At 43.1% G+C, this 26,877-nt stretch overlaps 1 protein-coding gene across 1 annotated transcript in view; it reads left to right on the top strand.

Moving 5' to 3' along the window:
* The window catches only part of LOC133560109 (sodium- and chloride-dependent betaine transporter-like), a 37,944-nt gene that overhangs the window by 9,397 nt on the left and 1,670 nt on the right, over nt 1–26,877 (top strand). Inside the window, exons 7-13 of the mRNA XM_061912218.1 lie at nt 1,141–1,270; nt 1,376–1,510; nt 19,053–19,156; nt 19,223–19,347; nt 19,418–19,530; nt 19,598–19,735; nt 25,243–25,345. Coding sequence (XP_061768202.1) covers nt 1,141–1,270; nt 1,376–1,510; nt 19,053–19,156; nt 19,223–19,347; nt 19,418–19,530; nt 19,598–19,735; nt 25,243–25,345 — 848 coding nt within the window. The remainder of the gene's footprint in view (nt 1–1,140; nt 1,271–1,375; nt 1,511–19,052; nt 19,157–19,222; nt 19,348–19,417; nt 19,531–19,597; nt 19,736–25,242; nt 25,346–26,877) is intronic.

The following is a 26,877-nucleotide window of genomic DNA, read 5'->3' on the forward strand; positions in this document are numbered from 1 at the left end:
GGGTTACGAATAATTAATAATTCTGAGGTTATTGAGGGAAAACTCTTAGTTAATGATATTAGATAGTACTTTATTAACGGCTTACTGGTTGTATAATAAGGCCATGCAGAATAAGGCATTAATAAGTACTTAATAATGGCTAATTAAGAGCCAATATGTTACTCATTTGCATGTTAATAAGCAACTAAGTAATAGTAGAATATGTTCCCCATACTATGGTGTTACCATTAATTAGTTGCTTTTTAACATGCAAATTAGTAACATTTAGAGTAATTTGGACCCTAGGGGATCGTATAAGGGTTAGGGTTACTAATAAGCAATAATTCTGAGGGTTTTGAGGGAATACTCTTAGTTAATTCTATTAGATGGTACTTTATAAATGGCTTACTGGTTTTATAATAAGGCCATGCAGAATAAAGCATTAATAAGTACTTAATAATGGCTAATTAAGAGCCAATATGTTACTCATTTGCATGTTAATAAGCAACTAAGTAATAGTAGAATATGTTCCCCATACTATGGTGTTACCATTAATTAGTTGCTTTTTAACATGCAAATTAGTAACATTTAGAGTAATTTGGACCCTAGGGGAACGTATAAGGGTTAGGGTTAGGGTTACTAATAAGCAATAATTCTGAGGTTTTTGAGGGAATACTCTTAGTTAATTCTATTAGATGGTACTTTATAAATGGCTTACTGGTTTTATAATAAGGCCATGCAGAATAAGGCATTAATAAGTACTTAATAATGGCTAATTAAGAGCCAATATGTTACTCATTTGCATGTAAATAAGCAACTAAGTAATGGTGGAATATGTTCCCCATACGAAAGTGTTACCGTAATCTTAAAGACTAAAAGAGGGCTACAAAAAGCTGCACATTCCTCACACAACATATGTGATCACTTGGACTTTAAACGTCACGGCGCCGCTGGATTTGAAATATTTTGATGAGATCCATGTGCCGTGTACTATTGAAAATAGTCTTTTATTGGAAATGTGCAGCAGATGTCTTTATTTCCACATGGAAGGAACACTTTCATCCACATGTATAGTTTTTTTTAATTGTGCTGCGTTTTCTGCGTGCTGCATTACCGTGCATGCAGGATTTGATGCATCCCAGTCCTCTCCCCGCCGCGCAGGAATCGCGTGTTGAGGATGTCAGATTCCATGTCCCTCGGCAAGGTGCATTGGGACCTGGCGCTGTGCCTGCTGCTGGCGTGGATCATGTGCTACTTCTGCGTCTGGAAGGGGATTAAGTCCACAGGCAAGGTGAGTAGACGTGGCCACTTCGGTGTCAGTAAACACTCCAGCTCTGTAGGTGGCGGTAATGTACATCCAGATGTGGCATCTTACTGCTTCCTTGCAAAAACGCAGGTAGTCTACTTCACCGCCACCTTCCCTTACCTGATGCTCCTGCTCCTCTTCTTCCGCGGGGTGACGCTACCTGGCGCCGGGGAGGGCCTGAGATATTACCTGTTGCCCGACGCCACGAAGTTGGCCGACGCTGATGTAAGACATCGACATTCTGCATGCACATAACCCCCTGGACTGCATGAATGATCATGAATTAAATCGTTATTTTAGATATGTCATCTACAAAAGGTAAACATAGTAGGCTGTAGGCTACTCGGAGCCAGCAGCTACACAACAGCTAAGCACACAATAGCACACAAGCTAGACATGTAATAAGTGTCGGAAGCTCGCATGGCTGCGGTTGTGGCGACCCCAAGATGCAGGAACCAGGAGAGCGACGGGCAGGTAAGAGGCTTTTAATATCAGCAAACAGAGGAGAAAGCAGTCTTGCATGAAAGTTCAGGGAACATAAAGCAAGAGAGACCGAGATAAAAAGGAACATTCTGATTGGCAGTCGGTGTGGACCGGCTGACCAATCAACAGCAGGTGAGGGGAAAAAAAAACAGCGCTAAGCAGGACAAGCAGGACGTGGGAACAAAATATGAGCACTGATAGGAAGTGAAGTAAATATATATTTATATAACGCTTTTCTCTAGTGTAGTGGTTCTTAACCTGGGTTTGATCGAACCCTAGGGGTTTGGTGAGTCGGTCTCAGGGGTTCGGAGGAGCCAGTCAAGACACACCCGACTCATCCATACTTGCCAGCCTTAAGACCTCAGAATTCGGGAGATGGGGAAGTGGGGGTTGAGGTGGAGGGGGGGCAGGCGTGGTTGAGGTGGGCGGGGTTTGGTGGTAGCGGGGGTGTATATTGTAGTTTCCGGAAGAGTTAGTGCTGCAAAGGGTTCTGGGTATTTGTTGCGTTATGTTACGGTGCGGATGTTCTCCCCAAATGTGTTTGTCATTCTTGTTTGGTGTGGGTTCACAGTGTGGTGCATATTTGTAACAGTGTTAAAGTTGTTTATATGTCCACTCTCAGTGTGACCTGTATGGCTGTTGACTAAGTATGCGTTGCATTCACTTATGTGTGTTTAAAAGCCACATAAATGATGTGATTGCGCAAACACGCCGCTTGTATGGAGGAAAATCGGAAGAGACAACAGGTTGTAGAGGACGCTAAAGGAGAATGGTTACCCCGAGAGATTATCGGGAATTTGGGATTCTTCCGGAAAATCCGGGAGGAGTGGCAAGTATTGACTCATCATGTAAATAAAAACTTCTCTATCGGCATATCATTGATACGGCAACAGCAGAAGTCACACTGATTTGAAAGTTTGTAATTTGTTGTGAGTTCATGCACGGTTCATTTTGTACACCAGGAAAAAAATATATATATCTTTGTCTTGAATTTGAAAAAATAAAAATAATGATTTTCACAAAAGAAGGGTTTGTATGAAACTGGTGGGGTTTGGAACCTCCAACAAGGTTAAGAACCACTGCTCTAATGACTCAAAGCGCTTTTACATAGTGAAACCCAATATCTAAGTTACATTTAAACCAGTAAGAGTGGCACTGGGGGCAGGTGGGTAAAGTGTCTTGCCCAAGGACATGTCAGAGTTAGTTCGTGACGAACCCCAAGATGCAGAGAAGGAGGCAGGCATTGAACAGGAAAACATGATTTAATTAAAATGTTAGGATAAGAACAAACCAAAGAGGTACAACCAAAAGCGCGCACAAGGCGGATAACAAACTAAGGGAACTAGCATGGGAGCTAGCAAAAACAAAAAGGGTCTAGCGTGGAAGGTAGCGGGTAGCAAGCAAGAAAACAGAAGTCGTAACGTGTAGTACAAAACAAACTTGGAAGCAGGGAACAAAAGACGATAAGCTACAAACCACTATCGAATATAGCTTACCGCAACGCCGCATTGACACAACAAGACATGACAGGTAGCAACGACAAGAGCGACATGTGGCAACGGCAAGACAATAACCCAGCACTGACTGGAGGAACAAAGCAGGTAAAATAGGAGTGGGCTGATTGACACCAGGTGTGGCCAGGTGCCAATCAGCCGCAGCTGAGGGGAAAACAGTGCACAGGGAAAAAAACAGGAAACAGACAAAATAAGAGCGCTGACAGGAATTAAAAACAGGAAATACTAAACACACAGGAAAAACTAAAACAAACAAACGGTCAGTGGCAAGCCTGACAGCACACAGCGGCAGTGACTCGGATGGCGTAAGTGGGAATCGAACATGGAACCCTCAAGTTGCTGGCACGGCCGCTCTACCAACCGAGCTATACCGCCCCCAACTGAATACAAAACAACGAAAGAAACAAATAAAGTGACAGATTGTCCCATTAAGTGTCCATTGCACAATATTGCAGTCAATACAAACAAGTCAATTCCAGACGATTAATGATAAAGTTGGTGAGTTAAATAAGTATAGTTTGTGTCAATATCGTATCAAAGTTGATATTGTGCATTCCTCAAGGCTTCAATATTTGTATCGTGTTGATGTGACAAAGGTAAAAATGGTAGACTACAGGCTACTAGGAGCTAGCAGCTACACCACAGCGAAGCACAATAGCACACAAGCTAGCCATGTAGTAAGCGACCATTGAACAATATTGCAGTCTAAAAGAGCACATTTGTCGATACAAAAAAGTACCAACTATTCATAGTTGAATATTACCTACACATACAATGTCTCCAAGGCAGAAGTGTATTCGAAAGTATCCAGTAACAAACGTGTCAGCATCATTCAACTTTCTACGTCACAAGCTTAACTTAACTAATTATTCTGGCGGCTAAGTGTCGCCCAAAAAACCTTAAATATGCATAGTTTGTGCCAATATCGTATCGGATCGATGTTGATATTGTGCATTACTCAAGGCTTCAATATTTGTATCGTGTTGATGTGACAAAGGTAAAAATGGTAGGTTATTGACTACTAGGAGCTAGCAGCTACACCACAGAGAAGCACACAATAGCACACAAGCTAGCCATGTAGTAAGCAACCATTGAACAATATTGCAGTCTAAAAGAGCACATTTGTCCATACAAAAAAGTACCACCTAATCATAGTTGTATATTACTTACGCATACAATGTCTCCGAGGCAGAAGTGTATTCGAAAGTATCCAGTAACAAACGTGTCAGCATCCATGTCATGAGCTTAATTTAATGAATTATTCTGGCGGCTTAGTGTCGCCCCAAAAAACAATTACCTTTCCACTTAAAGACATCATAAGTCAATTCCAGACAGTTAATAATAAAGTTGGTGAGTTAAATATGTGTAGTTTGTGCCAATATCGTATCGGATCGATGTCGATATTGTTTATTACTCAAGGTTGTTGATGTGAAAAAATGCGGATACCCTTAGTGGAAAGCCCTCGTGTCCACTACAGTGGACGTGAGATAACTGTATTGTGTTCAGTAGCGTCAAAATGACAATTATTTTAACACACCATTGCTACTTTTAACACTTGCATAATAAAGACCACAAAAACATGCTGGTTGCCATTTTGGAGCCTAGCCCTACTGTGTCATGGGGCTGATATTTGTTTTAAAAATGCACACAGGGCCATAGAAATAAAAACCAAAAAACTTGATAAGGACATACTCCTTATTTCATCATATAAGTAGAGATGGTGTGTGTACCCGTACTTGACTTCCATCACAATTGTATTACATTGTGATGTAGAAAATGGTGGCCATCAAGTCTAGGGTTCAGCAACTTAAAGGGGAACATTATCACCAGACCTATGTAAGCGTCAATATATACCTTGATGTTGCAGGAAAAAGACCATTTATTTTTTCAACCGATTTCCGAACTCTAAAAAGGGTGAATTTGGCGATTTAAACGCCTTTCAATTGTTCGCTGTCGGAGCGCTGGCCTTTCACCCGTAACGTTACAACGGGAAGCAATCCGCCATTTTCTCAAACACATTACACACACCAAGTCAAATCAGCTTTGTTACTTTCCGTTTTTTCGACTGTTTTCCGTACCTTGGAGACATCATGCCTCGTCGGTGTGTTGTCGGAGGGTGTAACAACACGATCAGGGACGGATTCAAGTTGACTTACGTGGAGTGTGCATCGATTACCACGGCATGCTAATCGATGCTAACATGCTATTTAGGCTAGCTGTATGTACATATTGCATCGTTATGCCTCATTTGTAGCTATATTTGCATCCAGCCTTTCCCTCCACCCACATTTAATGCCAAACAAACACATACCAATCGACGGATTCAAGTTTCACCAGTGTCAAAAGATGCAAATGTCCCACGTTTGTTCTGCACATTTTACCGACGATAGCGATGCTACGACAGATGTGTGGATATCCTGCGACACTCAAAGCAGATGCATTTCCAACGATAAAGTCAACGAAATCACAAAGGTGAGTTTTGTTGATGTTATTGACTTATGTGCTAATCAGACATATTTGGTCACGGTATGACTGCCAGCTAATCGATGCTAACATGCTATTTAGCTGTATTAACATTTGTAGCTATATTTGCATCCAGCCTTTCCCTCCACCCACATTTAATGCCAAACAAACACTTACCAATCGACGGATTTAAGTTGCTCCAGTGGTCAAAAAATGCAATCGTTGGTTGGAAGGCAATCGCCGATTAGCTTCAATAGCTATAGCTATAGCTATTGAGCGAATAGCTTCAATAGCTTCAGTTTCTTCTTCAATTTCGTTTTCGCTATTTGCCTCCACACTCCAACCATCCGTTTCAATACATGCGGAATCTGTTGAATCGCTGAAATCCGAGGCTGAATCCGAGCTAATGTCGCTATATCTTTCTGTTCTATCCGCCATGTTTGTATTGGCGTCACGCAGTGACGTCACAGGAAAATGGACGGGTGGATTTACAGATAGCGAAAATCAGGCACTTTAAAGCCTTTTTTCGGGATATTCCATGATGGGTAAAATTTTGAAAAAAACTTTGAAAAATAAAATAAGCCACTGGGAACTGATTTTTATTGGGTTTAACCCTTTGGAAATTGTGATAATGTTCCACGTTAATGTCTGTAAGTTTGGATTGTGAGTGCGGGTCATCTGAAAATATTACAAACCCCCCCCCCCCCCCCACCCCCCCCTCCATGACTTCACCTTTGTTTTGTTTTGTCCCGACACACAGTAAGCACTTGTGTCTTGTGGCGACAAAGCCATAAAATGATGTTGTGCGTGTCCAACGCTCTCACCACAGGACTCCAATGTACTCTTTGTATTGTTTTTCTACTGTGTGTGTGTGTGTGTGTGTGTGTGTGTGTGTGTGTGTGTGTGTGTGTTGAGCTGCTGCAGGCTTTGCATGCTTGCAGCTCAGGAATGAAAAAATTCTTCAGTTTTTTTTTAAACCTCCAGATATGGGGCCCCCTTAGAGCGTCTAGCACATGATGTAGCCCTCGTCCTTTCTGACTCTGCCTTGTTTCCGCTCTCCCAAGCCGGCCTCTTAGCAAAAACAACAAACCGGGAAAGCGGAAGCGAAAGGCGACTTTTAGAGGATTTGTCGAGCGCCCTCAATATGGAGCATATTCGCCTTGATTGGCTTTATGAGCTGTGACTACACGAGCACGGGTGCTGTCAGCACCAAGATGCGCGCCTAATCCCCAAGGACGACTTTAAAGGGGACCCGGCGGTACACACAACACACGCACCCACTGTATTCCACACACACATACACACACACACACAGGATGACTGGTATAATTTAGCACAATAGCAACATGTGTTGGAGGATATTAAAATAGTCTTTCTGTCCTCTGCAGTCTTTGCATCCGTCTCGTCTTTGACAGCATGGTTCCAGAATTCAGGGGTAAAAGGTTATCGTCGTTTGAGGTCACGCCTCGGGCACTGTCAGTGAAGACTGTGTGTGTGTGCGTGTGTGTGCATGGGGGAGTTCACTTCCTGTCCGTTTCATGTTTTTCGCCATGGCATGACAAAAAAAAAGGATAGTAAGCATAAGCAAAAACTATTGGCTCTAAATCCTTCTGTTTTTGCTATTAAAGTCCTCTTAATATTTGTAACCGATGTCCTGAGTTTAAAAATAGTAACAGTAGATGGCAGTCAAACATAAGAAATAAGTTTGATCAAATGACCCTAAAGTTAAAGTCCCACTAAAGGTCACACACACTACGTGTGGTGAAATTACTCTCTGTATTTGACCAATCCCCTTGTTCACCCACTGAGAGGTGAGGGGAGCAGTGAGCAGCAGCGGTGGTCGCGCTCAGGAATCATTTTGGTGTTTTTAACCCCCAATTCCAACCATTGATGCTGAGTGCCTGCTAGCACGATGCCTAACATCGACTATATACTATACTTGGTGTCGCTACTGTTAATATTTGTAGTAATCCACCTGCCTCTGTTTGCACTATAGAGCTGTAGTTTAGGGATTCGCATGGTTTATTGCACGGTAGTCCAAACCAAGGTCCGCGGGCCAAGTACGGCCCACCGTTGTGTTCATTTTTGGCCTGCGAGACATTACGAGGACAAAAAAAAAACCCCGGGGTGCCTCCAACTTAATTTGACATATCTCACAGTATAATTGCTGCAACTTTGTCGCCATCTGGTGGACACTGAGTAATTCAGGCTAATTACCATGAATTTCAATTTAAATTTCCCGCTCGTAGCGCAAATAAACAAAAAGTCGACACACATGGTCACACATAACACAACCTGCACACTTTTTGGATGCTATACAAAAAAGTCCAAAAACAACACATAATGCAAAATTACACTCATTTAAATCTTCTCCCTCCCCAGCCTTTCATTGCCATATTTTTTTTTTACCTGACATTTAAAGACCTAAGATAATCCTCTCGGTTACTGCTGCAGCAGCACAGCTTTCGGTTCGCTAAAAAGCGGGCCTTTAAAATAAACACAGTCGATTGCGCCACGTCACTACAGGTGACAACCATGGTGATGTGGGGGAGGGGACTCATGACTCGGGTAGGGCGTCGATTAAATTTGAACAATTCGAACTCCTTGTTTCTATTATTTTTGCTAACAATTCTCTATTCGGATTCTTCGATGGTCAGGGTCATCATAAGTTTGCATGGCTTGCATGAGGGCGCTAACCAGAGGTTTTTTTTTGGATGACACGTTACTTTTATTAACAGGACAAAAATAAGAGAGTACATATAAATATATTGATTACTTTCTTGCTAACCTACCCACAAAAATGTTCACAGACCGGTCTAAATGATAAAAATAGCTCTAACAAAAATGAGAACAATATTTTGCATTTTTTAGATTTAAATTCAATTACATTTTTTCGTTATGAGCGGCGGATATTTTTCTTCTTCATTGGTAGTGTTTATTTCTTTGTTGGCAGCAACCATTTCTTTGTGGTTGGCGAAGGCAATTTCTTATTTGTTGGTAGAGGCTATTTCTTCCTTGCTGGTAGTGGCTTTTTCTTCTTTGTTGGTGGCGGCGGATTCGTTGTTGGCAGACGCTATTTATTCTTCGTTGGTAATTGGACTTTGAGTACATTTCGAACACGCAAGCATACAACATGATACATCACAATTTCCAGTTTCTCTTTTCAACATGTTCGAAAAGGAGTAGGCAGAGCTTATTTAATCCTACCCCCTTTTCTTTTACATAACAGTTGCTAAAAATTTTGTTCACTTCCTGTTCTCAATTCCAGAGTACTGGAGCCCGAACGGAAAACGCTCTATAGCCCGCAGACTTTTTTTGGGGTTTGGGAATCACTAATAAGCCGGAGTCCTTTGAACGCAAATTTCTTGCCGGGACATATGGTACAATACAATCGGCAAGATAGGATGGAGCTAGACCGTGTAGTATTTTATACGTAAGTAGTAAAACCTTAAAGTCACATCTTAAGTGCACAGGAAGCCAGTGCAGGTGAGCCAGTACAGGCGTAATGTGATCAAACTTTCTTGTTCTTGTCAAAAGTCTAGCAGCCGCATTTTGTACCAACTGTAATCTTTTAATGCTAGACATGGGGAGACCCGAAAATAATACGTTACAGTAGTCGAGACGAGACGTAACAAACGCATGGATAATGATCTCAGCGTCTTTAGTGGACAGAATGGAGCGAATTTTAGCGATATTACGGAGATGAAAGAAGACCGTTTTAGTAACGCTTTTAATGTGTGCCTCAAAGGAGAGAGTTGGGTCGAAGATAATACCCAGATTCTTTACCGTGTCGCCTTGTTTAATTATTTGGTTGTCAAATGTTAGAGTTGTATTATTAAATAGAGTTCGGTGTCTAGCAGGACCAATAATCAGCATTTCCGTTTTTTTGGCGTTGACTTGCAAAAAGTTAGCGGACATCCATTGTTTAATTTCATTAAGACACGCCTCCAGCTGACTACAATCCGGCGTGTAAATGGGTTGTACTTGTATAGCGCTTTTCTACCTTCAAGGTACTCAAAGCGCTTTGACACTACTTCCACATTTACCCATTCACACACACATTCACACACCAATGGGGGGAGCTGCCATGCAAGGCGCTAACCAGCACCCATCAGGAGCAAGGGTAAGGTGTCTTGCTCAGGACACAACGGACGTGACGAGGTTGGCACTAGGTGGGATTTGAACCAGGGACCCTCGGGTTGCGCACGGCCACTCTCCCACTGCGCCACGCCGTCCCAAGTTGGGGGATATTTGTTCTCCGTTCGCGACAGCTATTTCTTCTTTTTGACGCCTATTTCTTATTTGTCTGTGGTGACTATTTCTTCTTCGTTGGCGGTTGCTATTTCTTTGTGGTTGTTGGCAGTTTTTTTTTTTCTTGTGTTGACCGGCTATTTCTTCCGATCGGGGATCACAACTATGAATGGAAATAAAAACATTCTGAACGTTTCTGGGAAAATTGGATTGTTAATCTGTTTACCATTATTGTTCGATGCCCAACCCTACTCACGAGTAGCATGTTGCGTGGTTCTCATATTACCGCAGGGAAGTTTGATTTACCATATTTTACCGACCAAAGGGCGCATCGGATTCTAAAACACACTGCTGACGAATGGTCTATTTTAGATAATCTTTCATATACAGTATTAGTTAGGCGCACCGGATATAGAGTACATTAAAGGAGTCATATTATTTTTATTATTTACTGAATTGAAAACACTTCCTTGTGGTCTACACAACATGTAATGGTAGTTCTCTGGTCAAAATGTTGCATATATTATGTTTTACAGATCATCTTCAAGTCCCTTTCTAACAGTCGTGCGTCTTCTCCCCGTCATCTTTGTTGTAGCGGTGTAGCGTGCAAGGACGGGAGTGGAAGAAGTGTCAGACTTTACTTGTATCAATAACGGAGCAGCATTTCCTCCTCCGGAAACAACACCGGAAATGTGTCCCGTGAAAAAACGACCGAACGGAACTCTAATGACTAAAGTACCTTGGGTGAATAATGTAAACTCACTACACCGGTATGTTTTAGCGCTTTCATGGCTGGTTGACTGACAGATATAAGTACTAACTTTACACTACTTTATATTAGAAATGTCAGCAGTGGAGGATGAATGTCCCATATCAAGAAGATAGAGAAAAAAGAAGCTTATCGATTTGCAGATGCAAGCAATTTTTCAGGACTTCTACGGATCCCAAATACAGATCAACAGGTACCAGAATGTAAAAAAAGGCACTTTAGCATAATATTACAAAAAAAACCGCCAGATAATGTCTTACCTTATACACACACCATACTAATACTCAAGTACCTAGGAGTCTTGTTCACGAGTGAGGGAAGAGTGGATCGTGAGATCGACAGGCGGATCGGTGCGGCGTCTTCAGTAATGCGGACGTTGTACCGATCCGTTGTGGTGAGGAAGGAGCTGAGCCGGAAGGCAAAGCTCTCAATTTACCGGTCGATCTACGTTCCCATCCTCACCTATGGTCATGAGCTTTGGGTCATGACCGAAAGGATAAGATCACGGGTACAAGCGGCCGAAATGAGTTTCCTCCGCCGTGTGGCGGGGCTCTCCCTTAGAGATAGGGTGAGAAGCTCTGTCATCCGGGAGGAACTCAAAGTAAAGCCGCTGCTCCTCCACATCGAGAGGAGCCAGATGAGGTGGTTCGGGCATCTGGTCAGGATGCCACCCGAACGCCTCCCTAGGGAGGTGTTTAGGGCACGTCCAACCGGTAGGAGGCCACGGGGAAGACCCAGGACACGTTGGGAAGACTATGTCTCCCGGCTGGCCTGGGAACGCCTCGGGATCCCCCGGGAAGAGCTAGACGAAGTGGCTGGGGAGAGGGAAGTCTGGGTTTCCCTGCTTAGGTTGTTGCCCCCGCGACCCGACCTCGGATAAGCGGAAGATGATGGATGGATGGATGGCATACTAATACTCGTATGTTGAAGCACATCAAGCGGTGCGGCTTCATAGCTTACCAAAGTCGTACTAAAACATTTTGATATATTTTTGAGCGCTGTGTGTAATGTTCTATATTTTCAATAGAACATTTAAAATGTTGGTGTTGTTTACTTGAGACATATTGCAATCATAGTGCTGTCCACACGTATCTCCTATGTTTGACTGACATCAACTGGTCACACTTAGCATTACACTATATACCAAATAAAATAGCTTCGAGGTGAGTAAGCGCAACCAAATTTATTCCTTACATTAAGAAACAGAAGTGTCGGTTATTAGGCGCTCTGTTGAGTTTTGAGACGAAAAAAATATTTTAGTTGCGCCTTATAGTCTGGAAAATACAGTATTTATAAATGCAAATGTTGCCAGCTATCGAAATGTTGCATGTTGACAGAACCAAACGGACATCGAGGGAGTCAGACGCGGACTCTATAATATTGTAAAATATTACAGTAAAGTAATGTTGTACATGTCTCTAAGGCCAGACATCACTCAGGCGGTGTTGCCCTGCTTGATTGTTGACTCTGTTCCGTGTTTGTTGCGTGTGCGTACAGCAATTCCCTCTTGCAGTTGTTTTTGAGAGTCCTCAGTGTGTTTTTGGCATTTGCAACGATTTTCTTTTGCAATGTTTTTTAATCTTGCATTAATAATAACATGGCAACTTTCCCCCCGAACCCATTGTTGTTTTATTGTCATCTTCCCACTGAAATTCCGACGAGTGAGTAATATTACGAGAGTATTTTTAAACGGAGTAGTTACGCAATGCCTAAAAAACATAAAAGTGTGTTTCTAACGAGTTGAATGTGAGAAAATATGTACAACGGAGCTCTGGCTAACATCTGTTTTTCATGTATGAATGCGTCCCACTTGTTCGTGAGTCAGTGGGCCACGGGGGATAAAAATAAAAACCTCGGAGGACATAAGCGTTTCCTCTGTGCGCGGCGAAACGCGAGGCGGCCATGTGTCCGAGTATAAATTGCATCCATTTATTGCAGGCTGACACAAACGAGGCTGTGTCGTCGCTAATGGCGACCACATGCCAGCAAAAGTGCTTGCGGGCACACTTGAGACGGGATGATGCAAACTAAGCTGTGTCAACCGACACTTAAAACACTTAGCCTGGATGCAAATGTAGATAATTGCTACACTGTAAACAAAACAAACAATTTTATAGTTAAAAACTGGCCGTTCAGCCGTGAATAATTTAAATTTACGGCGTTTTTTACGGGACATTACTGGAAATTTACAACTGTTCTATTGTTTTTAGTGTCAATTTGTGGCAACTGAGCTGCCAGTTGTTGTTTTTTTACTCAAAATATGTTTGTTTTTGCAGTGCCCTGCTGTATGTTGTAAAACAGTTCCACTGTTATTTATACAGTAAAAAAAATTATCGTACATTTTTTTTTTTTAATGGTAAATTACATAATTGATCAATTAGGAAAGGCAACTAGGCCTCCCAAAATCAGTGTATCATCCTTTCATCCGTGTTTAAATTTGAAATCCACACTAGTTTTTTTTTCATAATTCACATGAATAATGTTTCGTTTTTATTATTTTACAAATGGAGAAATTTGTCTTAAACAAATTATAGAGGGTATTAGGATTTCAGGAGTCAATAGTGAGACCTATGAATTCAACCATTTGCCAGTTGTTGTTTTTTTTACTCAAAATATGTTTGTTTTTGCAGTGCACTGCTGTATGTTGTAAAACAGTTCCACTGTTATTTATACAGTAAAAAAAATTATCGTACATTTTTTAAACTTTTTTTTTTTTTTTAATGGTAAATTACATAATTGATCAATTAGGAAAGGCAACTAGGCCTCCCAAAATCAGTGTATCATCCTTTCATCCGTGTTTGAATTTAAAATCCACACTAGTTTTTTTTTCATAATTCACATTAATAATGTTTCGTTTTTATCATTTTACAAATGGACAAAATTTGTCTTAAACAAATTATACAGGGTACTAGGATTTCAGGAGTCAATAGTGAGACCTATGAATTCAACCATTTATTGATGCGTATTCAATACCACGGTAAAAATAGAATAAGTGAACTATGCACTTTTAAATTCACTACTTTTATTAAAAAGTGTTTCAAAATGTTTAGTATTTAAGATCACGGTGCTTCAACATCTTTTTGCACAGAACTTAAATATCAGAATGAGCCGCCAAGAGGTAATTATATGTTCAGAAACAAACAGCTGTTGTCTGGAGCCGCCTAGTATCAAAACAAACGATACTGTGCTTATAAATATGATTATAAACAACAATAATAGTCAACTTTTTTACGTTCTAAAAAAAAGAGCAGTGTTGTGGAGCCTTCAAGTACATAAAACAAACAATATTGTTATCAATATAATTTCACTATGGTGGTAGTGGGATGTCATGTCATTTGTGATGAAATAGGCTCATAAAAAGGCTATATATTTAAAGACAAATCTTTGTGGGTTTTTTTGTTATTAGTATCAATATTACAGTCTTTGTTTATTACATTATGCATTTTAGCTCTATGTTTCTTTGTTTATTTGATTTCTTCAATGTGCTCCAAAAAAACAATTTAGCCAATTGTCCCCAGGCCAAACTTTGCCTTCCTGGTGAAATAAGTAAAGCAGTGTTTTTTTTAAGTGTGTAAAGTGACGGTCTAGCTCCATCCTATCTTGCCGATTGTATTGTACCATATGTCCCGGCAAGAAATCTGTGTTCAAAGGACTCCGGCTTATTAGTGATCCCCAAAGCCCAAAAAAAGTCTGCGGGCTGTAGAGCTTTTTCATTTCGGGCTCCAGTACTCTGGAATGCCCTCCCGGTAACAGTTCGAGATGCCACCTCAGTAGAAGCATTTAAGTCTCACCTTAAAACTCATTTGTATACTCTAGCCTTTAAATAGACTCCCTTTTTAGACCAGTTGATCTGCCGTTTCTCTTCTTTTTCTTCTATGTCCCACTCTCCTTTGTGGAGGGAGTCCGGTCCGATCCGGTGGCCATGTACTGCTCGCCTGTGTATCGGCTGGGGACATCTCTGCGCTGCTGATCAGCCTCCGCTTGGGATGGTTTCCTACTGGCTCCGCTGTGAACGGGACTCTCGCTGCTGTGTTGGATCCGCTTTGGACTGGACTCTCGCGACTGTGTTGGATCCATTATGGATTGATCTTTCACAGTATCATGTTCTCATATGTTCTCATAGTCATCAGTATCATCAGTATCACAGTATCATGTTAGACCCGCTCGACATCCATTGCTTTCCTCCTCTCTAAGGTTCTCATAGTCATCATTGTCACCGACGTCCCACTGGGTCATTATTGTCACCGATGTCCCACTGGGTGTGAGTTTTCCTTGCCCTTATGTGGGCCTACCGAGGATGTCGTAGTGGTTTGTGCAGCCCTTTGAGACACTAGGAATTTAGGGCTATATAAGTAAACATTGATTGATTGATTGATTGATAAGTCGTGTTAGCACTTGTGGAAGTGATTAAGGTTAAGTTGCAAGTTTTTGGAGCTTTTCTGCACGCTGTGGTAATGCACACTCCCTGGGCTTGTGGTGGCGGAACTACACTCTCCCTTGCACAGAGACTACTTTGGTGACTGCTTGTGTTTGATAACCGAATAAACGCAAGATACATCTCTCTTTCACTTTAAATAAGTACAAACCCCAGAACCAGTTAAGTTGGCACGTTGTGTAAATGGTAAATAAAAACAGAACACAATGATTTGCAAATCCTTTTCAACCTATATTTAATTGAATGGATTGCAAAGACAAGATATTTAATGTTCGAACTGGAAAACTTTGTTATTTTTTGCAACTGTTACTTAATTTGGAATTTGGTGCCTGCAACATGGTTTAAAAAAAGACTGAACAAGTTGAGGAATGCTCATCAAACACTTATTTGGAAAATCCCACAGGTGAACAGGCTATTTGGGAACAGGTGGGTGCCATGATTGGGTGTAAAATCAGCTTCCATGAAATGCTCAGTCATCCATTAAAAATAATAGGGCGAGAGTCACCACTTTTTGAACAAATGTGTGAGCAAATTGTTTAAAAGGGAACATTATCACAATTTCTGAAGGGTTAAAACCAATAAAAATCAGTTCCCGGTGGCTTATTTTATTTTACAAAGTGTTTTTCAAAATTTTACCCATCACGCAATATACCGAAAAACGGTTTCAAAGTGCCTGATTTACACCATCGCTATATCCACCCGTCTATTGTCCTGTGACGTCACTGCGTGAAGCCACCAGAAGCAAACATGACGGACAACACAGAATGGTTTAGCATAGTAGCTCGGATTCAGACTCGGATTTCAGCGCCGTAAGCGATTCAAAAGATTACGCATGTATTGAAACGGATGGTTGGAGTGTGGAGGCAGGTACCGAAAACGAAATTAAAGAAGAAACAGAAGCTTTTGAGCCGTATCACGACAGACAGCGGCACGGGAAGAAGCGCGGACGAATTCGCCGATCGCCTTCTTACCAACGATTGGTATGTGTTTGTTTGGCATTAAATGTGGGTGGAGGGAAAGGCTGGATGCAAATATAGCTACAAATGAGGCATAATGATGCAATATGTACATACAGCTAGCCTAAATAGCATGTTAGCATCGATTAGCTTGCAGTCATGCGGTGACCAAATATGTCTGATTAGCACACTCCACATAAGTCGATAACATCAACAAAACTCACCTTTGTGATTTCGTTGACTTTATCGTTGGAAATGCATCTGCTTAGAGTGTCGCAGGATATCCACACATTCTTGCCATCTCTGTCGTAGCACAGCTGTCGTCGGTACAGTGTGCGGAACAAACGAGGGACTTTCGCATCTTTTGGCCACTGGTGCAACTTGAAACCGTCTCTGTTCGTGTTGTTACACCCTCCGACAACACACCGAAGAGGCATGATGTCTCCGAGGTACCGGAAAACTGTCGAAAAAACGGAAAATAACTGATCTGATTTGACTTGGTGTGTGTAATGTGTTTGAGAAAATGGCAGGTCGCTTCACAATGTGACGTCACGGGTGAAAGGTCATTACCCCAACAGGCAAACAATTGAAAGGCGTTTAAATCGCCAAATTCACCCTTTTAGAGTTCGGAAATCGGTTAAAAAAACATATGGTCTTTTTTCTGCAACATCAAGGTATATATTGACGCTCACATAGGTCTGGTGATAATGTTCCCATTTAAGAACAGCCTTTCTCAACCAGCTTTTGCATGGAATTTAAGGATTTCATCATCTACGGTCCGTAATGTCATCAAAAAGGTTCAGATAATCGTTATCATGGACGCCCCTGCTTATTTCAACAAGACGAGGCCAAGCATTGATCTGTATCCCATTGAAAATGTGTGGAGCAATATGAAGCCTAAAATACCACAACAGACACCCCGGACAGTTGAACAACTTAAAGGCCTACAGAAATGAGATTTTATTATTGAAACGGGGATAGCAGGTCCATTCTATGTGTCATACTTGATCATTTTGCGATATTGCCATATTTTTGCCGAAAGGATTCAGTAGAGAACATCCACGATAAAGTTCGCAACTTTTGGTCGCTAATAAAAAAGCCTTGCCTTTACCGGAAGTAGCAGACGATGTGTGCGTGACGTCATGGGTTGTGGAGCTCCTCACATCCTCACATTGTTTAGAATCATGGCCACCAGCAGCGAGAGCGATCCGGAGCGAGAAAGCGACAATTTCCCCATTAATTTGAGCAAGGATGAAAGATTCGTGGATGAGGAAAGTGAGAGTGAAGGACTAGGGAAAAAAATAAAAAATAGACGGCAGAGCGATTCAGATGTTATTAGACAAATTTACTAGGATCATTCTGGAAAATCCCTTATCTGCTTATTGTGTTACTGGTGTTTTAGCATTTTAGTGAATGTCGGAGGGGTGTGGCCATGGGTGTGGTGACCGCCAGTGTCTCTGAGGGAAGCCACGTTTCTCGATGAGGCGACGCGAAAGCAGCCGTTGGGGCCGAGCTGAGATTTTTTTTTTTCCTTTCCTCCACGGTGGAAGCATCCCACATTCGGGGGCGGCCGGTCGGAGGAGGCAAGAAGTGAAGTGAAGTGAATTATATTTATATAGCGCTTTTATCTAGTGACTCAAAGCGCTTTACATAGTGAAACCCAATATCTAAGTAACATTTAAACCAGTGTGGGTGGCACTGGGAGCAGGTGGGTAAAGTGTCTTGCCAAAGGACACAACGGCATTGACTAGGATGGCGGAAGCGGGAATCGAACCTGCAACCCTCAAGTTGCTGGCACGGCCGCTCTACCAACCGAGCTAAACCGAAGAGAGTTCGCAGCTGCCTCTTTGACAGGTGCACGAGAAACGACGCAAGCTCTCCGCTCATGTCTACGGTAAAAGCCGACTTATTACCACCATTTTCTCCCCGAAACCTGCCGGTTTACATGTGGTTGGGAACCATGTTCGCTTGACCGCTCTGTTCCATAGTAAAGTTTCATCGTCATCTTTCGGGAATGTAAACAAGGAAACAAGGAAACACCGGCTGTGTTTGTGTTGCTAAAGGCGGCCGCAATACATCCCTTCCCACCGACATCTTTCTTCTTTGACGTCTCCATTATTAATTGAACAAATTGCAAAAGATTCAGCAACACAGATGTCCAGAATACTGTGTAATTATGCAATTGAAGCAGACGACTTATAGCTGGGATCGGGGCTGGAACAAAATGTCCGCTACAATCCGTGACGTCACGCACACACATCATCGCGCAACGTTTTCAACAGGATACTTCGCGCGAAATTTAAAATTGCAATTTAGTAAACTAAAAAGGCCGTATTGGCATGTGTTGCAATGTTAATATTTCATCATTGATATATAAACTATCAGACTGCGTGGTGGGTAGTAGTGGGTTTCAGTAGGCCTTTAAACTGTACATCAAGCAATAATGGGAAAGAATTCCACCTGAAAAGGTTAAAAAATTGGTCTCCTCAGTTCCCAGATGTTTACTGAGTATTAAAAAGGAAAGGCCATCTAACTCAGTGGTAAAAATGCCCCTGTGCCAACTGTTTTGCAATATGTTGCTGACATTAAATTTTAAGTTAATGATTTGTAAAAAAAAAAACAAGTTTCTAATTTCGAACATTAAATATCTTATCTTTGCAGTCTACTCAATTGAATATAAGTTGAGAAGGATTTGATAATCATTGTAGTCTGTTTTTATTTACGGATTACACAACATGCCAACTTCACTGGTTTTAGGTTTTTTTTTTTTTTTTGCATGGATATCGACTTGGTATCGAAGTATCGATCCTTTTGACAACCCTAATACACTGATTTGTACTCATGTGGTCATTTTTACAAACACAATGACTAGTGGTAAAAGTGTCCCGTTGTTCAGGTGTGGCTGGACGCAGGTACTCAAGTCTTCTTTTCCTACGCCGTCTGCCAAGGAGTCCTGACCTCTCTGGGAAGCTACAACAAATACAACAACAACTGCTACAGGTACTAATAACCTCGCCCTGCCTCACTACTACTACTACCACGCCATGTCATGTGACCCCTCCATAGGGATTGCGTGGCGTTGTGCGTTCTCAACAGCGCCACCAGCATCTTTGCTGGCTTTGTGGTGTTCTCCGTGCTGGGCTTCATGGCGCACAGCCTGGGCATGCCGGTGTCGGCTGTCGCTCACAGCGGTGAGTCCGCTTCTGGAAATCATCATCGCACTAGTTGTGCTTCAATTACAACTTTTGTTGTCTTTTGCAGGTCCAGGTTTGGCTTTTATCGCCTACCCTAAAGCTCTTTCGATGCTGCCCGGCTCCAGCTTTTGGACCGTGCTGTTCTTCCTCATGATCATCCTCCTGGGTCTGGACACTCAGGCATGTCCAGCATCACACATAGTCGCACACTCCTTTTTTGTGTAATAAAAGCGGTTTTTCTTCCCAGTTTGTGTGTGTGGAGAGCCTGGCCACGTCCATCACTGACCTGTTCCCTCAGCAGCTGAGGAGGCCCGGCGCTCGGGAGCTTCTGGTTCTGGTTATTTCGGTTGTTTGCTTCCTGCTGGGCCTGCCACTCATCACGGAGGTGAGCAACAGAGGGCCTAGGTTAGACAAAATGTTACCAATTAGTAATAGATAGAAAGCAAGAAAGACATTTCATATTTTTATGAAGTTGTACTTGTATAAATGGGTTGTACTTGTATAGCGCTTTTCTACCTTCAAGGTACTCAAAGCGCTTTGACATTACTTCCACATTTACCCATTCACACACACATTCACACACTGATGGAGGGAGCTGCCATGCAAGGCGCCAACCAGCACCCATCAGGAGCAAGGGTGAAGTGTCTTGCTCAGGACACAACGGACGTGACGAGGTTGGTACTAGGTGGGATTTGAACCCGGGACCCTCGGATTGCACACGGCCACTCTCCCACTGCGCCACGCCGTCCTTTAAGGAAGCTCATCTTTTCCTTGACTTTGTTTATAGGGTTAGGCGCAATAAGTGTTCAACTTCAGCCTAAATCAGGGGTCTCAAACTCGATTTACCTGGGGGCCACTGGATGCAGAAACTGGGTGAGGCTGGGCCGCAAGAAAAGATTTCTTAAAAAAAATGAATAGACCCGAATATCAGTGTCCCTCCCGACAATCTCCCGGGGCCAACATTCTCCCGGTTTTCACCCGTACAACAATATTGAGGGCGTGCTATAAGGGCACTGCATTTAACGTCCTCAACAACATGCCGTCTCGTCCACTTTTCTACCATAAAAACAGTGTGCCGGCCCAGCCGCATATTGAATGAAGCTTCTACTGACCCACGGAAGTGACTGCAAGACATATTTGATCAACAGCCATACAGGTCACACTGAGGGTGGCCGTATAAACAACTTTATCACTGTTACAAATATGCGCCACACTGTGAACCCACACCAAACAACATTAACTAACACATTTTGGGAGAACATCCGCACCGTAACACAACATGGGGCGGCATAGCTCGGTTGGTAGCGTGGCTGTGCCAGCAACTTGAGGGTTGCAGGTTCGATTCCCGCTTGTGCCATCCTAGTTACTGCCGTTGTGTCCTTGGGCAAGACGCTTTACCCACCTGCTCCCAGTGCCACTCACACTGGTTTAAATGTAACTTAGATATTGGGTGTCACTATGTAAAGCGCTTTGAGTCACTTGAGAAAAGCGCTATATAAATATAATTCACTTCACTTCACTTCACAACATAAACACAACCGAACAAATACAGAGAATCCAATGCATCCCTAACTCTTCCATGATACAATAGGGAGCGGGGGAGGGCGGGAGTGTATATTGTAGCCCGGAAGAGTTAGGGCTGAATGGGATTCTGGGTATTTGTTCTGTTGTGTTTATGTTGTGTTAAGGTGCGGATGTTCTCCCAAATTGTGTTTGTCATTCTTGTTTAGTGTGGGTTCAAAATGTGGCACATATTTGTAACAGTGTTAATGTTGTTAGTACGGCCACCCTCAGTGTGACCTGTATGGCTGTTGATCAACTAAGTCTTGCGGTCGCTTACTGCGTCTATGGAAGCCAAATACTACATGTGGCTGGGCTGGCACGCCGCTTATGCAGGTTGCAAAGGACGCTAAAGGCAGTGCCTCCACAGCGTCCCCTTATTATTGTTGTATGGTGAAACTTAGCAGTAATAGTACTCCTGGAGGGGCACTGAAAGTTGGGGGTCTACCGGAAAAATCGAGAGTACACAAATATAACGCTGTAACACGTCATTCACAAAAAAACTCACGGGCCACACCAACATTAAATTTACACATTAAGGTGCGGGCCGCAAAATAGCGTTTCGCGGGCCGCAATTGGCACGCGGGCTGCATGTTTGAGACCTCTGGCCTAAACCCTTTCGGTCTGCAACATTTTTTTTTTTCTTTTTAATATTTGAATGTTTGGCCCTGCGATGAGGTGGCGACTTGTCCAGGGTGTACCCCGCCTTCCGCCCGATTGTAGCTGAGATAGGCGCCAGTGCCCCCCGCGACCCCAAAAGGGAATAAGCGGTAGAAAATGGATGGATGGGATGGATATTTGAATGGTCAACTGTTTGTTTATGAATATACATCTGTTTATGTAAAATTGTTTATTTTGTTGACCATTGACCGAAGAAATAACAAACTAAAATAAACTAATAGGGGACCCTCCCTACATGGAGACCTGTTTAGTGATGTTCGCACGCATGGCCTGAAAACAATGTGTAAAAAAAAAAAAATCCACATTTTAACTCACTGGATAGGTCACGATGGGCTGCTTATGTTTGGGAATAATTTGTGTAACAGTGGTGGCGGTATGAACAACCAAAGTTGAAAACGGGATGAAAGCTGAGGTTGTCACGGTTACAGGGCAAGCAGACGACGGCACAGAAGCAGGGACGTCGTTTAGCTCAAGGCGTATTTATTAATATAATTAAATGACGTGCGTAATAAATCAAGATACGCATGGTGGGACTACGTGTTCTGTTTAAGTCAGGGAGGGCGAGGCAGTGGGGCAAGTAAGAGGTCAGGGGCAAAAGCGAGGCGTGAAGGTCCGTGTCCAGGCGAGGGGTTGAGATCCAGGAAGGCAGCCGGGGAACCGGAGTGCAAATAGGGACAGAGCTACTGTACCGTACAAGAGGCTACATTGTGGCCCTTAAATTTAAATTGTCACTGAAGGCATCAAAACTATGATGAACACATGTTGTGCAAACATGTCACCTGTCATAGTTTTGATGATACAATGTAAATCAGGGGTCTCAGACACGCCGTTATTTGCGGCCCCCACCTTAATATGAAAATTTTATGTGAGTGCGGCCAGCGAGTTTTATATAAATGGCGTTTGACAGCGTTGTTATTTGGGTCCAAAATGGCTCTTTCAATGTTCTGGGTTGCCTACCCCTGCGTTAGTGGAAAAGCGGCAAATGAGTGAAAGCGACAGAGACGTTGCCATGGAGACGAGGGTTTTCTTACCGCGACACCTGTCCGTCAGTAATAACAGTCCCCGATAACCTGGACCAATTCAAACCGATATTTGTGTTTTTTTATTGTTTAATTTGCATTGCCTCACGCGATGAACACTACATATATTTCTATATGGACACCGGATAACACTCCGGCAGCCGTCACTTTTTTGCGCTCGCTAACCCGGTATTTTCCCGGCTATCATCCGCCGACCGCCGTGTTGCTGTAGGGAGGAAAAGCGGAGCGACACACATTATTCTCAGAGCGTTGGCTAAATCCAAATATAGTCCACAGCCCCAAAACATGTCTTTTCAAACCCTGCAGTCAAAAGAAAGGTTAGTGATGAGCAAAGACAATTCCAGGAAAAGTGGGAAATGCAATATTTCTGTGTTGAGCACAGGGTCACCCCGATGTGTCTTATTTGCACAGAGAAAGTTGCGGTGCACAACGGATACAATTTGAAATCATTTGAATCATTATACAACTAGACATGCTGAGGAGTATGCAAACATTTTTTAAGAAATCTTTTCTTGTGGCCCAGCCTCACTCAGACTCTGCATCCAGTGGCCCCCAGGTGAATTGAGTTTGAGACCCCTGATGTAAATAGTCATGAAAATAAAAGAAAACGCGTTAAAATGAGACGGTGTGTCCAATTTTTTGGCCTGTACTGAACATCAAAATGCCAAATATTGGGAGCTGATAATCATCCAGTTGATCCCTAACTATTAATGGATAGGTAGAGCCATATTTATATTGTGTGTGGTAACATTGTGAAGTGAAGTGAAGTGAATTATATTTATATAGCGCTTTTCTCAAGTGACTCAAAGCGCTTTACATAGTGACACCCAATATCTAAGTTACATTTAAACCAGTGTGGGTGGCACTGGGAGCAGGTGGGTAAAGTGTCTTGCCCAAGGACACAACGGCAGTAACTAGGATGGCACAAGCGGGAATCGAACCTGCAACCCTCAAGTTGCCGACACGGCCACTCTACCAACCGAGCTATGTGTAATCATTTATGACCAAAGTCCAAAACAGGTCACTTGATTAGGAACCCCGCCCTTTCAAGTCACACCTTTGGGTTGAGGAGCCGTATTAATATGCAGTAACATTGTGTCTCCATGGCGACAGCAGTTATGACAAAATTTGAGTATGGGCCACATGATTAGGAGCCCACCTTTTACGCAATATCAATCAATCAATGTTTACTTATATAGCCCTAAATCACTAGTGTCTCAAAGGGCTGCACAAACCACCACGACATCCTCGGTAGGCCCACATAAGGGCAAGGAAAACTCACACCCAGTGGGACATCGGTGACAAAATGACCCAGTGGGACGTCGGTGACAATAATGACTATGAGAACCTTAGAGAGGAGGAAAGCAATGGATGTCGAGCGGGTCTAACATGATACTGTGAAAGTTCAATCCACAATGGATCCAACACAGTCGCGAGAGTCCAGTCCAAAGCGGATCCAACACAGCAGCGAGAGTCCCCGTTCACAGCGGAGCCAGCAGGAAACCATCCCAAGCGGAGGCGGATCAGCAGCGCAGAGATGTCCCCAGCCGATACACAGGCAAGCAGTACATGGCCACCGGGATCGGACCGGACCCCCTCCACAAGGGAGAGTGGGACATAGAAGAAAAAGAAAAGAAACGGCAGATCAACTGGGTCTAAAAAGGAAGTCTATTTAAAGGCTAGAGTATACAAATGAGTTTTAAGGTGAGACTTAAATGCTTCTACTGAGGTGGCATCTCGAACTGTTACCGGGAGGGCATTCCAGAGTACTGGAGGCCCGAACGGAAAACGCTCTATAGCCCGCAGACTTTTTTGGACTTTGGGAATCATTAACAAGCCGGAGTCCTTTGAACGCAGATTCTTGCCGGGACATATGGTACAATACAATCGGCAAGATAGGATGGAGCTAGACCGTGTAGTATTTTATACGTAAGTAGTAAAACCTTAAAGTCACATCTTAAGTGCACAGGAAGCCAGTGCAGGTGAGCCAGTACAGGTGTAATATGATCAAACTTTCTTGTTCTTGTCAAATGTCTAGCAGCCGCATTTTGTACCAACTGTAATCTTTTAATGCTAGACATGGGGAGACCCGAAAATAATACGTTACAGTAATCGAGGCGAGACGTAACAAACGCATGGATAATGATCTCGGCGTCTTTAGTGGACAAAATGGAGCGAATTTTAGCGATGATGTGAAAACCCCCAACACATGTTACATCATTGGTATCGTGAAGGGACAAGTCTTATTTATATTTGGTAACCATGGCAACGGGATCTCCAACCAAAGTTGCAAACATGTCACTTTCTCAGGAACCCACTTATAGGGCACACTGTTCGAAGAGCCCTCACGTGTTTTGTCACCCAATAGGTTCGGGGGAAGAGCCCCTAATAAATTTTGGTAACATTGTGTGTATCCATGGCGACAGGATTTACAACCAAAGTGAAAATATGTCACTGGACGAGGAACATGCTTGTATAACAGGCAACACACATCATTTTGTTCAACATATTTTGTTTCAGCGTAAAAGGCTTTTGGGTCAAGCTTTTTGTTTTTTTAAGCATTCCAAGTTTTTGTGCATAAGTCTGTTTTAAAGAGTGTGTTTATTTATAGGGAGGAATCGTGCTCTTCCAGCTGATTGACAGCTACGGGCCGAGCGGAACCAGCCTGCTCCTCATCGCCTGCTTTGAGACGGTCGCCGTGTCCTGGGTGTACGGTAAGGTGACGCCACCTCAGCTCTTTTTGTTACGATCCGCCGCCCGGATCGTTTGTTATGTGGACTTTTGACTTTGTTTGTGCACTTCCTGGTTGATTCTGTCCCCATGGTTACCTATAAGTTTCACCTTTTCCTTGCTTTTGACGCACACCTGTTGTAAATTACTGTCCCTTATTTATCATTCAATCAATCAATGTTTATTTATATAGCCCCAAATCACAAATGTCTCAAAGGACTGCACAAATCATTACGACTACAACATCCTCGGAAGAACCCACAAAAGGGCAAGGAAAACTCACACCCAGTGGGCAGAGAGAATTCACATCCAGTGGGACGCCAGTGACAATGCTGACTATGAGAAACCTTGGAGAGGACCTCAGATGTGGGCAACCCCCCCCTCTCTAGGGGACCGAAAGCAATGGATGTCGAGCGGGTCTAACATGATACTGTGAAAGTTCAATCCATAGTGGCTCCAACACAGCCGCGAGAGTTCAGTTCAAGCGGATCCAAGACAGCAGCGAGAGTCCCGTCCACAGGAAACCATCTCAAGGGGATCAGCAGCGTAGAGACGTCCCCAACCGATACAGGCGAGCGGTCCATCCTGGGTCCCGACGAGCGGTCCATCCTGGGTCTCGACTCTGGACAGCCAGTACTTCATCCATGGTCATCGGACCGGACCCCCTCCACAAGGGAGGGGGGGACATAGGAGAAAGAAAAGAAGCGGCAGATCAACTGGTCTAAAAAGGAGGTCTATTTAAAGGCTAGAGTATACAGATGAGTTTTAAGGTGAGACTTAAATGCTTCTACTGAGGTAGCATCTCGAACTGTTACCGGGAGGGCATTCCAGAGTACTGGAGCCCGAACGGAAAACGCTCTATAGCCCGCAGACTTTTTTTTGGGCTTTGGGAATCACTAACAAGCCGGAGTCCTTTGAACGCAGATTTCTTGCCGGGACATATGGTACAATACAATCGGCAAGATAGGATGGAGCTAGACCGTGTAGTATTTTATACGTAAGTAGTAAAACCTTAAAGTCACATCTTAAGTGCACAGGAAGCCAGTGCAGGTGAGCCAGTACAGGCGTAATATGATCAAACTTTCTTGTTCTTGTCAAAAGTCTAGCAGCCGCATTTTGTACCAACTGTAATCTTTTAATGCTAGACATGGGGAGACCCGAAAATAATACGTTACAGTAATCGAGACGTAACAAACGCATGGATAATGATCTCGGCGTCTTTAGTGGACAAAATGGAGCGAATTTTAGCGATATTACGGAGATGAAAGAAGGCCGTTTTAGCAACGCTTTTAAGCCTGCCTTTTCCGTTGTTTCGACCTCGCATCCTAGCTTTTGTTACCCACGACAAGTGACGACGCTGCTCCCTGTTTCTGGTAAATCTGTGTTGTACTTGTTAGCTTCCACGCTATTCCCGTGTTTATTTCCTTAGCTTCCACGCTTGCGCTTTTTGTTTTGCCTTTTTCGCCTTTGCACCAGTGTTTCTGTTCTCAGCCTGTTTTTCCCCTAGCTTCCATGC

Source organism: Nerophis ophidion, linkage group LG10 (assembly GCF_033978795.1).
Source record: "Nerophis ophidion isolate RoL-2023_Sa linkage group LG10, RoL_Noph_v1.0, whole genome shotgun sequence".
NCBI lineage: Eukaryota > Metazoa > Chordata > Actinopteri > Syngnathiformes > Syngnathidae > Nerophis > Nerophis ophidion.